This window comes from Lepidochelys kempii, chromosome 4 (assembly GCF_965140285.1).
Source record: "Lepidochelys kempii isolate rLepKem1 chromosome 4, rLepKem1.hap1, whole genome shotgun sequence".
Lineage (NCBI taxonomy): Eukaryota > Metazoa > Chordata > Testudines > Cheloniidae > Lepidochelys > Lepidochelys kempii.
In genome coordinates, this window is record NC_136383.1 from 25,970,043 (window position 1) to 25,985,859 (window position 15,817).

Below are 15,817 nucleotides of genomic sequence, written 5' to 3' on the forward strand. Positions count from 1 at the left end.
GGGGCATACACTTACCAGAAGTTACCTTTCCTATCCAATTAGAGAGATTCTCACCCCAAAGTTCAGTCTTTTGCAGCAGATGCTGGCCCCAAGGAGCCAGGACCATATCTTTCATGAAGCATCCCTGCTCATCAAGGTGCCTCCTCAATGAATGGGTACAGAGTCTTTCTCCACCCTCCATACTAAATTGGTCTTTTGTCTTTATTCACAGACAGGGCTATCCCTTTGCTGTCCAATCATTTCTTTTCACTGCCAGGTGGTTTTGATGTTTATAGTTTATTTTTGATGATTTTCCATTGATTTTTCTGGGTTGTTGCAACAATGAACAATTGAGCAATTAGATAATTGGCTAGCCGGGGAGAAGTGACAGCTCTCTCACACTTGAATGGGCCATTACAGAGACACATGGTTCTCTGGTGACTCGTTTTCACTCTAAGACCAGAAGGGCATAATTGTCAATACATTTATATTATTCCTTAAATATTATCTGTACACACATCAATGATTATGAGAATCAGTAAGTTCCAAGCTTTCAGTGAAGACCTCACACGCTAATCTTTAGGGATAAATACCATGAAAAGGGTGAATTAGGTGTAGTAAGTTTGTCAATTGTGTGATAGGCGAACCCTTTGCCAGTTGACAACAATTTGCCACTGTGTCACATTTACCAATCCGCACTTTAAAGACAAAAGCCAACGTTTTCAGAAGCATGTGTCTAAAGTCAGATACCAAAGGACCCATAGGCTAATTTTCAGTAGTGTTGAGCACCCTCAACTTCCACTGAAGTCAGAGAGAGCTGCGGGTGCTCAGCATTGCTGAAAATTAGGCTGCTTGTGTTTAAGTCCTTAAATATTGATTCAGATGCTAACTTTGGGTACCCAGATTTGAAAATTTTTGCCAAAATGCATAATTTCTATATATAATTGTCTTGATAATGAAGTATATGAAACAGCAAACCACATGAAAATCTACTTACTTTGTCTCTTACTCCTCTGTCTTTAAATTACATCAGAAATGAACTGAGGCAGAATCCTTCCTTCCCTTTCCAATTTTTCTTCTTCATTTACCTGGGTATAACAGGAACAAGCAGCAACATTTTCCTAGTCCCACAAGGTCCAATGCTCCAGTTCTTCAATGCATTGTAGTGCATAGTGCAGAAAGCATAAAAATGTCTCTGAAACTAAGCACTTTTGAGGTGTGGGGGATATTTCATTGCTTTCAGATGTGCTTGGAATCCCCTTTTAATGCTCCCTGAGGTATCAGAGCATATTTTTATAAAGACAGGGTTGTTTTACATGTTTAATTGCATAGTGGTTAGTTTATTTATTTCCCTCCCCCCAGACTCTAACAACTCCAGTGTCTTTTCTACTTACAAAAACTTCTAGAACTAGAGCTGGTTAAACATGTCAAATTCTGAACAATTGAGAGGAATAAAAGACACTTTCTGTGAAATATTTTCACATTTTTTGACCAGCTCTATCTAGAATACAAATATTTTTGCCCTCCACAGTTTTCTACTTATATGACTTGCAAATTATGAGATGACTGACATTTATTTATAATGTCTTTATATTTATACAAAGAATAAAAAGAGTTGTCTAATTAATGCTCTAGGCGTCCTTGCCACAAACTACAAAACCAAATAAAATTAAACTGTCTGCAAAACACCAGACTCCCTTCCCCCACCCACAAATCTGACTGATCTTTATAACTGAAGATTCCTTGAGATGCGCAGTATCTGAACCAGAATTTTGACAAGGCAGAATCCCTCCTACTTGCCTCATTATGTTTAAGGAGGACCATGTAGCAGGGACTCAAGATTATTATTAGAAGCAGCCTGAAATATACTGTCAAGGGAAGATAGTGTTTTGCAATTGATTCTCCTTTGAATGGAGGGGATTGCAGATTGTATTTGTTCCTACTCTATATCAGTGATGAAAAGGTGACTCTCGTGGTAAAGTGAAGTAGGTTGGTTGCTTAAAGTAAATTTTCAAGAAGAGACTGTGGACATTTGTATCCAATAAAGAGCAAAATATGTGCAATTCATTAAATACTATTGGGGCACTATCTCTATGGGAAGTTGGTTATCCAGCTAGCTTCTTTTGCAAGTTTATGCACACTTCATGCTGTTTTTCTCTTCAGTGTAGCCAGTTGCTGGGTACAGTTAGAGAAGGGATAGATTCTGATCTCAGCTGTGTGTGCAATTTGATTGTTACTTGAGACTAGTGTAACTGAGATCAAAATCTATCCTGGAGGGTGTTGTCAGCAGTGAAAGTGGAGTGTGTGGTTTGTGTGTGTGGTTTGTTTGTTTGGGGTTTTTTTGGTTGGTTAATTGATCATTTTACAGTCTACTTAATCGGAGCTTTAAACTCTACTTGCTCATGGGAAGCAGGAGGCCATCAATTTCTGCAGAATCGAAGTTTTCATTTTATATATATTTAACCCTTAGGGACATAAAGATAACTTTCCAAACATGAACCAAATATAGCTGATGCACTACCCTCTTCCAAAGTCTACAGGTAGAAAACTCCAGTGCCACAGTTGCTGCTCACAGCTTTTACATTTGCAGCAGGTAGAAAGCTGGGGGATGGGTACAGTAGCTGAGAGACATCCCCAATTCCCATTGGAGGTTCTGGGGTGGGAGAGAACCAGTGAGAGAGAGAGCACTCCTATCTTCAAGCAGTGTGGGGAGGTTTAAGTGTAAAGCTTCAAATTTATCAGGCACCTTCTAGAGGGAGACCTCTATAAAATATGAAGCCCCTGAGCGGAGTCCAGGAGTGGCACCCAGTTACCAGTTTCAGCAGCCTCCTCTTTTCCCAGCTGCGCAGAAACTGGGATGGAGGCAGGCTTTTGACTTAGGTGTTGCCTCCAGACAGTGGGACTCCCAGTTTTTGTATCTATGTCTAGTAGATTTAGTCCTCTCACTCTAAGTTGCTGAAGTTTCCAAGCTGTGTGTGTCAATATCTGGATGGGCTGTGAGTAGGTGCCTGTAGGTAGGTGGGAGAGAGGAGATGCATTAAAAAACAGAACCACAGTATAGAGAGAAATTTGCAGGGAGGTGGGAAAAGAAAGAGAAAATGGATAGGAGGAGGTAGAGAACACAATGTTAGGATGTAGTAAGAACAGCAGATCAAATATTACTCTGTGAAAGTATCTTTTGATACTGGTCACTGAACAGTTTATCTAATAAATACATTTTTTTTGTGGTTGTGAGTGAGCCAGCTGCCTACAAGCACCTCACCCCCTCCATGGCCTGACATCATTCTTCAGGCACTTCAGTTTCCCTCTTCTTCAGCTCAAGGCTCCTTAAACTATCCTTAAATCAAACGATCAGATGAGCTCTTCCCTGGTTCATCAACACCTCACCGTGGGGGGTTAGTTTATTAACATCAAACCATTCCCAAAATAAAGTTTTCAGAATCCCCCTCAAGTCCATACTTCCAGTCTTTCCCACAGGTGGGCTCCCAAGCCTTCCCTGACTGAAGTTTTTCCCAAAAAAACTCAGGGTTCCTTGTGGCACTTACTTTCCCCAAAAGTATCTCACTCCCTCTTACTCTTCCTGAGCGTGCCCCTCTCTCTGTAACTTTCTGCTGCTCTTTATAGAGGAATCAGCTCCTCCATCCCCAGCTGGTTCTATTAATATAACCCCACACTCCATCCCAGATGTTGTAGGTGGGGCTAATTGGACAGGCCTGGCTAGGTCGTCACCTACTACACACCTTTCCTGCCTTGAAACCTTGCTTGGCTCCTAGATAAGTTCTACAATGTTTGTTTCTTCTTTTGCCCCTTGCTAGTCTGTTGTTCAAGCGTGAATGTTGGGGGGTGGAGGGGGAGGTAGGACAAAGCAGCTGTACCACACTGTACCTCATGATTCAGGTCAGGACCGTTAGAGTGGAGAATTGTAGAGAACTACACAGTTTTTAATATTACTTATTTTGAGTAACTATCTCTGATTGCTTATTGAGTTGGCATGGAAACTGAAGTACCACTCATGTTTTTTAAAAGGATAGTCCATTCAGACTGAGGTTAGTCATCAGCTGGCAAAGTGAAAAGACTTATATTGCAGCTGTTAACACTTATACCTTGCCTCTGAATAAACAGAATACTTGAGATGCTAGCACTGGTAGTCTCAATCACTTCTATGAGAATAAGTGTTCCTCCACAGAAAACACTGTGTGTTTTGGGGGAAAATGTTATTTCATAATCTGACATAGACCGTAGGACTCGTTTCCAGAAGCTTCCTTATGGATCAGTTGAATGCAAATAGTTACAGTTTGTGTAATCAACACACACAGTGCTTATGCTATTTGATAATGTCCTTCTTGAAAAAGGCTTTTAGCCTAGCCCTTGTTTTTAACTGGGGCTTTGCGTGTGCACAATCAAGATGGAACCCTCTGGTATATGCAGAGAAAATGGCATCTGCAATTACTTTTTCTCTCCTCTGCCCCTCCCCTCTCTTGTGAATGAAAACATTCAAGAGGAGTTCACTTTCATGATTTTCTTTTTCTAAGAAGCAAAATGGAAGCAGAGATACTGCTGCTGGTTTTCCAAACTAGCTAAACTGAGGGGATACTGATGTTAAAAAAGTTGTTCAGTGACATTTTATAAATGTGGCATCTCATTCTCAGACGCAGAATGGAAAATGTATATTTAAATTAAGAAAAGCTTGATTTTATCCAAAACCTTTGACTCTAGGCTTCTCTAAATCCTCAGCACACAGACACAGCTTCCTTCCTTGTTAAAATAGGAGCCCTTTACTTTAGGGTAACTACTTGTGTTCTAAGCATATTAGCTATCAGATCGAGGAGGGCACTAATATTTCTCTTCTTCATGTTAATCAAGCAGATAATCTAAGTGACGCCTTGAAGAAGCTGAAGATAACAGCCATTGACAACACACCAGATAGCTTGGATGGATGCTTGGATTGCCTGCTTCAAGCCCTGGCTCAAAACAGTAAGTTTTATTGTTCCTTCAAATTTTGCGCCATATGATCAGATCAGTAAATGATGGAGGTAGTACTGTGATGTGAAACAATGCAAGTAACGCAATCAATAGAATTGCTGGATTGGCTGTTCTATTAAAAAGAAAGTCCCATATAACTTGTGTGAGAATCAGACAGTAACAAAAAGATAAAGAAAATTATGTCCATGGACATTCACAACAGGCATAGCACAGAGCTAGTCCCTGGCATGTGGAGTAAGTTACTTTTCCAATTGAAGTCTACATTCGGAGAGCAAAGGGCAAGGTATTTCTCTTTTAGGTCAAAACCTTGTGCTTGAGTGTAGCATGAGCATGGCATTCAGCACTTTCAGTTACTCTGAGTAAAGGTGGCACAGGTTGCCAATCCAACCATATAGCCCATTATTTTCCTTACGTGTCTGATCACACATTCATTTCCACAATGTTTCCATTAGAAGGGAAAGATTGGCTTTCTAAGTACAGTGCAATCTTAAGCATACTGGATGATGACAGAACTAACATTGTCAAGAAGAAAATGAGATGGCTTTTGTTCCCGAAGCTCTACAGGGTCCTGTTCCACAAACAGAAAGGTTATAGGGAAAATAGAGACAGCGGGTTATAGGGAAAATAGAGACAGAGATTTTCCATCTCTAACTTTCTGATCATGGGACGCTGGCAGAAGATGTGGAAGAAAGACCTATACAAGGTTTCAACTTCACATACTTCGTTAGGGCCAATATAAATAATTTGATTACATGTATTAGGTAAAATGAAGCTTCTGATTAGAATTTTTCTTTTTTTAATTTTTAAACAAAATAAACCTCTTCTATATCTGATCTCTGTAACATATCAATACTCTTCTCAAAAGCCCATATTAATCAGCTGATCTGATTTCTCTTCCAAGATGCCATTCTACAAGTCATAATTTCATGGCTGTGTAAGTGTAAGATATTTTGTGAAATTTTAACACTAGAAGCTAAACACTGCTCGTGATGCCTTATGGCTTATAACAATGTCTGCCATTCAAGAGGTAACATTGGTGCATTTTTTTCATCTTGAGTAGTTCACAGGGAGATCTTAGCCAGGAAAGTGTCAGGCGTGGGTTTTTGTTGTTGTTTGTTTTTCATCAAACTTCTCTTCAAGGAAGAGAATCCATGCTGTTCTAGAGTTCTTTGTAAGGTATCTGCAACATTTACCACCATTGAACACCTTCATGTTTAAAGAGTATGGGATAGGAAGAAGAGTTTGTGATATGAAAACATCCAAGGGCTTGGAGTTAAATGAATTGTGTACCATTACCTGTGGGGGTCCATAAGTAAATCCTAGTACCCAGCTGGTAGGTGCAAAATGGTTCAGGCTGTAGATTTTGACCACTCCACAACACATCGATATTTCCTCTCAACCAGACAACCCCAGTGCTCTTTGTTTTGCCTCAGCCTGGTGCCCAGCTTCTCCTCTCAACTACCTTCTCTTCTTCTGGTCACATTCCTCTCAAGCTGGAGGGGCAGATGGAACCATTCTGAGCAGTATCTTTTGTATAGTTTACAAAATTTTACTCTAACTCCCCTCAGTTTATGAGGGCTCTTTGTGTATGGGTGCAGGTATAGATTATGAAGATAATACATGGTGATGGAGATAAATTATATGCAAATGGCTCTAATAAATTGCAGAGGGCTAAGGTAGAATTTAAGGGTCACTGCAACATGGGGACTCTGTCTGTTAGCTCCCCCTTACACTGCTGCACTCAATTCGGTGTTGGTCAAGTCCTTATTATGACCCAGCCTCTGTCCCCTTCAGGGTAATGGAGAGATGGAAGCCCCATAGTGCTAGTGGAAGCTAGACAACCCTAGGTCTCCTGGGTTTTGAGCCGCCTTCTCCAAAGCCCAGCCCCAGCCTCTCCACTGGGTTGTTCGGAACAGCCCAAACCAATCCTTCTCAGTCCCTTGTTGCAGCCCGTTCCACTTCCTACCTCTCCTCCTCTGTGGGCTTCCCCAGCCTCTTGCCTTGCTTCTCCCATTTTGGCTTCTGAGGCAGCTTCTCATCAGTCTGCTGGTGTGATCCTGTCCAACAGCTTCCTTTCCCCTCTTTCTTTCCCTCTGAGGTCTGTAGTCTTTTATGGTGCCCAGAGGCTTCCCTGCCTAATTAACTGAATCCCAATTACTCAGTGAGGTAACTACTCCCAGGTGAATCTAAGCTGCCTCATTTCCCCTTGTGGAGCCTGTCAGAGGTAGGCTGGGCCCCAGACCCTTTCAGAGGGCCATCTTCCTTCTGACAGTCACTTAAAGATTCTGGACTACAGTCACATTTTGACCCTAAACATTAGTAAATACAAATATTTAAGTAGCTTACTTTGTCTCTCTTCCTCTTTTTCCTCTTTCTGTTGTGTTATTCTAGTTTTTCTTACCTGATGCTGTATGTAGTATCTCTTCTTCAGTGTCTGCTTTCCTTCAATATATTTTTTTCTGTCCTCCCGCCTCCCTCTTATTTCTTTTCTTTAATTTCTTCAGATCTTCTTCTTACTTGTTTCCTCTGTATTCCCCCTGCTTCACACTGTCTTCATCTCTTATATCACTTGGGGCTTGTCTACACTTAACATGCTTCAGCGGTGCAGCTGCACCAATGTCGCTGAGCTGCTGTAGCATTTCAGTGCAGATACTACCTATGCCAACGGGATAGCTTCTCCTGTCAGCATAGGTAATCCACCTCTCCAAGAGGCGGTAGCTATGTTCCATCGACATAGCGCAGTCTACACCAGGAGTTAGGTTGGTACAACTGCGTCTCTCGGGGTGTGGATTTTCCACACTCCTAAGCGACATAGTTATACCAACATAGGTTGCTAGTGTAGACCAAGCCTCTCACACAGAGGCACTGCTTGCCAACACACACACACACACGGCCCACCACTTCTCACCTAACTGTTCTAGAAGGAAGAGGAGAATTAATCCCCTGTGTCCATTCAATCCTTCTTCTCTCTGCTGAAACAGCAAACTCGGTTGCCAGGAAATTAGTGCCAGTTATGGATATTTTCCCAGGGGAACCAACAAACACCCAACGGCCTTCAGATTATATCTTCCAATCCTGGGCTGGATTTGAACCAGCCACTAGGAGAAGAAGGTCACTGTACCTCATTTCTAATTCCTCAAGCCATCCAACTCCCTGAGTGTACACTGAATGTTTCTGAAAGAAAAATCACTGGATAGGTTTTAAGATTACATCATTAAAAGACAGAATAATGTTTTCCTTTTCAAAAAACCTAATATCACCCTTAATGAAATATGAAGAGTAATATAACCCATCCTGGTATCTTGGTATATTACTGAGAAACACTCAGAAATTCTAGGAATTCTTCAAATTCTCAAAACCTTACTTCAAAGCATATATGAGATAACAAGCTGCCCATCCTAATAAAGAAAAAGGTTCCAGTTTAGAATAATTACTCTGTTTTAGTGTAATTAATTTTCTAACTTGACAGTACCCCAAAGGAGCTGATAAGTTCCATTAATTTGGAAATGGAGAATTATGGGTTTGTGACACAAAGATTAATGCTTCCAACCATAAAGTGGTTTATGTGCCACTCTGTTTATAGTTATACCTGTGATGTGTGGAGAAAAGTATCTTTGCCAATGGCTAAGTATCAAAAGCATACAAGATATTCTTGCCTAGTCCAAAAGGATGTTATAAAATTTCCCATTGTATAGAGATCATCTCAGTGGAGGCCTTAAAGATACTATACATAACACTAATCCATTTTAGGTTGGAAGAAAGCAAAACCAAAATAACATAAGAGTTTGAATGTAAAATCAAACAGCAGTTTAGCAACAATGGAGAAAGCTTTCAAAAAAGACTGTGTCATTGAAAGACCATTGGACTTAGGTTCCTAAGTACCTAAATCAGTTCTGAAAATGTGGTGTAGGCACCTAAGACATTTGGGCGCTGTTGAAAAATTGACCAAATGTCAATAAAAACAATTTCTGATTTGCTTTAAACTGTGAGAAGCAACATACATTTTAAAAAAAAATCCTCTTAAATTATTTGCTGGGTTGCATCTGTTAATAGGTTTGGTCTAACAGATTGCTGTAAGAGATCAAGTTTCCTAAATTTGCAGCCAGTGGTCAGTTATTAATGATCTAGTAATATATTATGACCATCCTTCTCCCTTGACCCTATGTCTTCTAAACTTCCTCTCCAATTCAATGTCCTTCCAGGTCATCTTGGTGTATAGATTATTTGTGCAGGCGGAATGTGTGTCAAAGAGATGAGAGTGCCAGTGGTGATTAAAGTATTCACAGGCTCAGTAATTGCTGTGTAAAGAGTTTTTAAAGCTGACTGTTGTGGAGGATAAAAAAATCTCTTCCAGTGGGACAGTCTGGTGGAACGCAGGCAGCTGCCACCTAGAAAGCGGTTTGAAAATGGGACTGTTTTCATTATCAAAATGTACAGTGCCTAACAGCAGACCCCTGATCCCAGACTGTGGCCTCTAGGTACTACTACAATACAATTAATTTCTTTGTAGAGGAATTTTCTTTCTTCAAGAATAAGACTGATTGGACTTGTACTGGAGTAGATGTAAATGTGGGGCCAGATCTATGTCTAGAAGAGTCAAATCCCATGGGCCTGATTCCCCACTACCTGGTGCTTTGGGTAGTCATTTATACCGGTGCAAAGTGGATGTAAAATGCTGCCATTCTCATTTAGTGAGTGCTTTACACCCATTTTACAACTGCCCTTGCTCGGCAAGTCTCCCTCATCTCCCTGCCAGCTCATTACCTCCTGTCTCCTTCTAATGCTTTCTGTACCCAAAAAATCTTCCTGAGGAAGTCTCACTCTTCCCTGACCTCTAGGAATCTTCCAGGGAACAGCAGAAGGGGGTACTACTAGTAGAGGCAGAAGTGAAATGCCAAAAATATTGTTTAATACAATCTGAACACGCAAAAAGTACAAAATTAAACAGAGGGAAAAGGTGGTTGAGGGAAACTCTTTTCTTGGACTAACTTCTGTTAGTAAGAGAGGAGAGCTCTGTGTAAGCTCAAAAGCTTGTTTCTCTCAGCAATAGAAGTTGGTCCAATAAAAGATATTACCTCACCCACCGTGTCTCTTTAATATCCTGGGACTGACACGGCTACAACAACACTGCACACAATAATGGCAGATCTGACAGGAGTGCCAGTGCATTGTTGTGCTCACTGCTTTTGGGACTTGACAGCTATGTGCATGTGTCCCACAAACAGACACATGAACACAATCTCAAGAGTTGCCCTGCTGGTGGAGAAGGGGAGAAAGAGAGACTGAAGCAAGTAAGGTATATCTTAAAAACTATTAAAGGTTATTAAAATAAAGCTCCAGAATAAAACTGTGGAAAGGAACAAAAAGAGTACGTATATCTTAAGCTAAAACAAGTAGGCAGTGTCTCTCTTTAAATACTAAAACTTAGACAGCAAACAAATTTAAGGATGGAATAATAGCAAATTTTGTGTACCATTAACATAAGTAGTAAGTTCCATTGTTTCATTAGTGCTTCTCTCACAGGCATAGCAGAAGGAACATTTTACCTTAATAGACAATAACTGGAATGCATTAGTGTCCTCATATAAGGTCACTGATAAAACAAGAGAATATGGCCTAGTTGGGTGAGAGGAGAGGGAAGTTCCATTCTCCTCACAGAGCAGAATTGAAGTAGGTTCAAGTCAAACATCTCATCTGAGATCTAAAAATGTGATCCTCTATTTTGTGAAGGAAAGGTTTTGATACTACATCTTCATTTTAGGTCATTTTTCTTTTTATCTAGATATTTACTTATGCTTTAAAATCATGATACCAAGTCCTTGCCTGAAGCAGGAAGTGCAGTTGGAGAACTAGTGAGCTGTACTGCAACAATATACTGTGCTTAAATAGCTCTCAGATTTGTCACATTTGGAAGCCATAGATTTCAAACTGTATCCTGGTTAAAATCTATTTTAAAGGATTAAACCTTTCCAGACCATATCATGATTTTTTTTTTTTTTTGGAAGTTTAGAGGAAATTTTCCAGTACTGCTCCAAAGTCTGCTCATGTTGTACAGACTGTCCCCAGAGAATAAGGCCATAATGACAGTTTCACAGCTAGTCTGTTCTTTTGAAGGTGGAATTAAATAATGTCTAGGTAGGTAGTTCAGAATATGGCTTACATAGGAAAAGTCCTATCTCATCTCCATCTAGCAAGGTCAGAGGTTTAAACAAAAATATCAATGTTTGTGCCAAAGGAGCGAGCCCCTGAATGTAAAAGGTTAGATTCGTTTCTCAATTTAGTAGTTGTATAATACATAGGAGCCTATAACAGGCTTATATAAATGAAAATTAAACTGCTATAATAGTTCAGTAATACTATGTGGCGTAGAAAGAGTCATTTTTAATGGTTGGAGGCCGAGTAATTTTATTTTTAAAACGACTAAAAATATTTAGTTTTGAGAAACAGCAAATGGGAGGCAACTCTTATTAATTGTTCCTTGTACTGCCAACTCAGAGATGTGACTCCCATTATTTTAGCTACATACCTTAAGGGAAACTCTGATTACAGCCAAGCAAAATAATCATAGTTATTAACACTGGCTATTTTATTATTAAAGAAAGGAAAATAAAACCTCAAACAAAACAATACAGCACAAACAATAAACTGGTTATGTCTGTTTCAATCTCTTCTGTATGCCTCTCTGTAGAGACCTTTTAGCAGAGATTACACCTTTGAGAGTGGGCTGCATCTGGGGACTTTTCTTTAGTAAGTGAGTATATTTAGGCTTGACAGAATTCAATTTTTATTTTTTTTTTATAATTTTGATGGATGAGATCAATGTTTATTTTTAAGTTTTTTATTTTTATCACTTTAAATTTTCATAGCTGTGAGAAATTATGGCGTGGTCAGGCAATAGCGGGGAGTCAGACAACAATTATGTAAGGACAGTAGACATTGAAATTCAAAAAGTTAAAACATTAGAATTTAAAACACAAATTGTCAGTTGCACATGTCAAAATATACAATGTAAGTATCCTAAATCAAGCTCTAAGTTCTCAAGCAGGAATTTTCTGTCTTTGCCTATCTGTAAATTTTGCTGATCGCAGATAAAAATATCTTTTCATTGGGTTGTGTGTGTACCATGAAATTGATATTTACTAATGTTTATGGATAAATCTAATTCTTCTAAGCCTAAGTATATTGCCTCTGAAATTTATTGTGAGCCCAATTTAGTATCTCATAGATACTTAAGCTGTTGATAATCGGGCAACAGAACTTGTTAAAGGGAAGATGGCTCCTGTTGGTTATTATTAATAATCAAGCAGTTTATAACTGGGCAAAGTAAGCAATCTAGCTAAATCCTATGAAATGGAAAAAAATATTGAAATAGAAGAAGCCATTTAAGGAGCTTTCTTAAGTCAGGTCAATTACAAATATTAGGAATCTTAAATCCAATTAAATCCCACTACTTTGCTGTTTACCAGTGTTTAGCCCCATCTCCTTTTCAAGAATACATGGTCTAACCATTGGTAATTAACAGGAGAAACTGTCATCTTAAAAACAACAGGATTTCCATATCCCAGTGAAATCGTTACTAGAGTTTAAATCTAATCCTTGTCCGTGTCTTAGTTAACTTCTCTCACCAATCCATTTTGAAGTCTTGGGGTGGTTTCCTTTGGCTGGTTTTTTCTTGAGTCTTCTCTGTTTTTCTTATCTGTCTGTGGCAGCCTGCTTGAAAAGTTTGACAGGATAAGCTGATGAGTGCTTGCTGTTAGGCAGAGTAGCAGAGGGTGTGTGAATGGGAGGGATGCTCACTTCTGAGGGTTTTTTTATATTCTTCTCTTTCCTATTTCCATGAAATGATTAGAAAAAACACTGATTTTGGGCTTGTTTAGATTCAGATTGGCTTAGTACCTCCATTGGTTGTCCTTAGGAGCCTCTTCATCTGTGTAGTTTGTTAATGTATATGTGCATTAAAGTTAAATTATTTATTGACAGATGTATTTCCTTTGTCTTTGTCACTGGAGATTCTCAAGAATATCTTTAAAGTTAGAGTTTTATCTCTGTTTATTCAATTTCTGAGAAATTTCTGTAGTTTGATTAGAGTTCAACAGGAAATGAAATACTGTTTTAAAGAGTCCAAACATTTCTGTTTTTTATAGAAAGTTTTTTAGTTCTCAAAAACAATCTTTATAAAATTAATGATTTCTTCAAGAGTCCTTAGCTTAAATAGTTATTAAAGCAGTTGTTTATTCTTTAAAACAATTTTTAGAGAGATCATTGTTCTTGTCTTCCTGACTTGAGAGAGGGAGTAGCTTGAGTACTGCTAGTAATAATTAATTCCCCATTAGTATAACTATTCGAAACTTAAATGGCTTTTTACATTAGTAATTATTTTATCAAGATCATTAGGCTCCACGCTGGTACATAAAGTATTTTACGATTTACACAGCAATGATATTAGGAAATTACAAAATACACTTTGTATTTAATTAAAATATTTGCAAATGTACCATTCTAAATGCTTTGGCATTTCAACATTTAAGAAATAAACAAAGGTTAAATCATTTCCAGCTTCATATGTTTTTCCTAGAGATCTTTCTGAATGAAGCATTTAGAGTAATCATAAAATTAATTTCAGCAAGGATATATCTAAAATTCTTTACTTATAAGTTTTTTCTTGGGAGCATGAAAAAAGCTCACTTTGCATCAAGACATTGCTCTAATAACACAACCCTACAGTCCTGTCACAATCAAGTCTTTTCCTAAATCATGAATTTGTTTCTTTTCGTGAATAAGGATTAAGTTTATACCAAACTGATATTTTATATAAACGGAGGTGTCTTAGCTTTGATCAGACATTCTTATGGGTAATAAACGTAGTTTTATGGCCAAGGTATACTATTTTCCTGACATTTGTTGGTCTTCAGGGTGAAACTGCAGAATTCCTTTGGTTAGCCTGAATATTTAATAAAATTAAATAAACAAAATAAACAAAAAATATATGCATGGGCGGAAGGAAGTACTTTTCTCCAAGAACCATATGTATGAAAGGAATGACCAATATATATCCTAAGCATCAGTAAAGGCACAGGCAAGCTTAATATCCTAACAAAAATTATAATAACTTTATTACTATCATTTTGCATTAGTATTAAGGTCTGTCCACCACAGTTGTCATAATAAAATGACCCTGGACAAGTATGTAATAGAGAAAAACCATAACTGTAGTGGTCCCTCTGTCTCAGGCTTGGAAGAAGGCCACTGTGCCTCACCACAATATCCTTTAACAGTACATAATAAGGCAGTAATTCCATTGGAAGTTTCTAGTGACATCTTAAACCACAAGACTTGATATTTTTAATAGGTTGTTCACATCATCATAACTCAGAGATGGAAGTATTACTTTATATACACTTTGGGGGTATATTTTTAAATAATAGATGCAACCCCGTACCCTACTACCATGTGAATGCAACGTTAGGGTTAACATTTTAAACAAAGGAAATACAAATTTGTCATTCCCACAGCAGCTGTAACTTGGCCATATTGCATGTACGTATGATTATCTTACAGAATATGGTGTTCTCGAACTGATTTCTGCATATGTTCGATGTGATTGAGTTATGAGTTGCTGTGGAAACAAATTAATTTCCTTACTTTCTGGTGTTTAACTGTTTAGTGTCTGACAATTTCTATTTCATTTACTTGACATGCAATGTTTAACCTTTAAGTGTGTGAAAACGTATTACAATTGCTTTTCTTATATTACCCACAATGTGTCCCATATTTAATGGGTTGGCAAGTTCTGGTGGATGTCAGAGCTCTTAAGTTCTTTACTCAACCTGCAGCTTTTTTTTCTATGCCTTTCAGTCCTTCTCTACTGGTCTTTTGATACTCACAGCCTGGCTGGAGTTGCTATGTCTTTTGTCTAGGCTTATGATTTATCCTGCCATTTGTTATACGAACTAACTAAAACATATACACCCACTTACTATACCAGACATGGGTGAACCAAATAGTTTGCTAAACCTAATAAATACTAGCAAACATTTGGCAAGCCAAATTTAACCAAATATTTTTAGTTGGTATTTGGCTAGGTCCCCCATCTAGCCAGTTCCATCTGAGGCCCAGAAGTGAAAAGCCTCCACAGATGGTATCTTTAGGGAACGTATTATCCACCCTCTCCCTACCATTTATAAAGTATATTCATGTAGAAAGAGAACTTTGTCTGAAGGGGTGTTTATTCATTTTTATGCATATATTGTAGTTAGTATCTGTCTCCAGCACTAGTGACTAATGCCAGTCACTCCTGGTCACTTGGCTTGGCTAGAAGCACAAAATAAAATTTAGAAGCTTAGATGCCAGGAGACTACAGGTTGAACCTCTCTAGCCTCACTGCTACCTGTGGTCCCAGCTGCTGGCCCCGGATCCTCCCCCTCCCTACCGGAGCTTGAATGCCACAAATCAGCTGATTCGCAGCACTCCGGAGGCGCTGGGAGGGAGGAGGAGGAGTTGGTAAGTGTGGGGCCACCGGCCTGCGAGAGGCGAGGGAGGCATAGTGGGGAGCGTGGCACCGGTGGATGCTCCGCACCCACTAAATTTTCACCTGGGTACTCCAGCCCCGGAGCACCGACAGAGTCAGCACCTCTGCCGGACCACGGATGTTGCCGGAACAGGCAGTGTCGGATTAGAGAGGTTCAAGCTGTACTAATGGAAGGAGCAGAAGAGATAACACTTATTAGAAATTATTTAAAATAACAAACACATGCTACATGTCTTTCTCAGGGTCAACTCTGTATTCAGTGAGACTTGTTCCACACCCTCAACGAAGCCAACTGGCATCAGTTGGAGTTTTACCTGAGTACAGCCT

General features: G+C 39.0%; 1 protein-coding gene across 6 annotated transcripts in view; it reads left to right on the forward strand.

Annotated features, from left to right (window-relative positions):
- Window positions 1-15,817, forward strand: part of RAP1GDS1 (Rap1 GTPase-GDP dissociation stimulator 1) — a 160,713-nt gene that overhangs the window by 42,787 nt on the left and 102,109 nt on the right. For 5 of the 6 annotated variants that reach the window (XM_073340755.2, XM_078852442.1, XM_078852441.1 and 2 more), the window contains exon 2: window positions 4,843-4,953. In XM_073340755.2, coding sequence (XP_073196856.1) covers window positions 4,843-4,953 — 111 coding nt within the window. The remainder of the gene's footprint in view (window positions 1-4,842; window positions 4,954-15,817) is intronic. The other variant, XM_073340750.2, reaches the window with a different exon arrangement.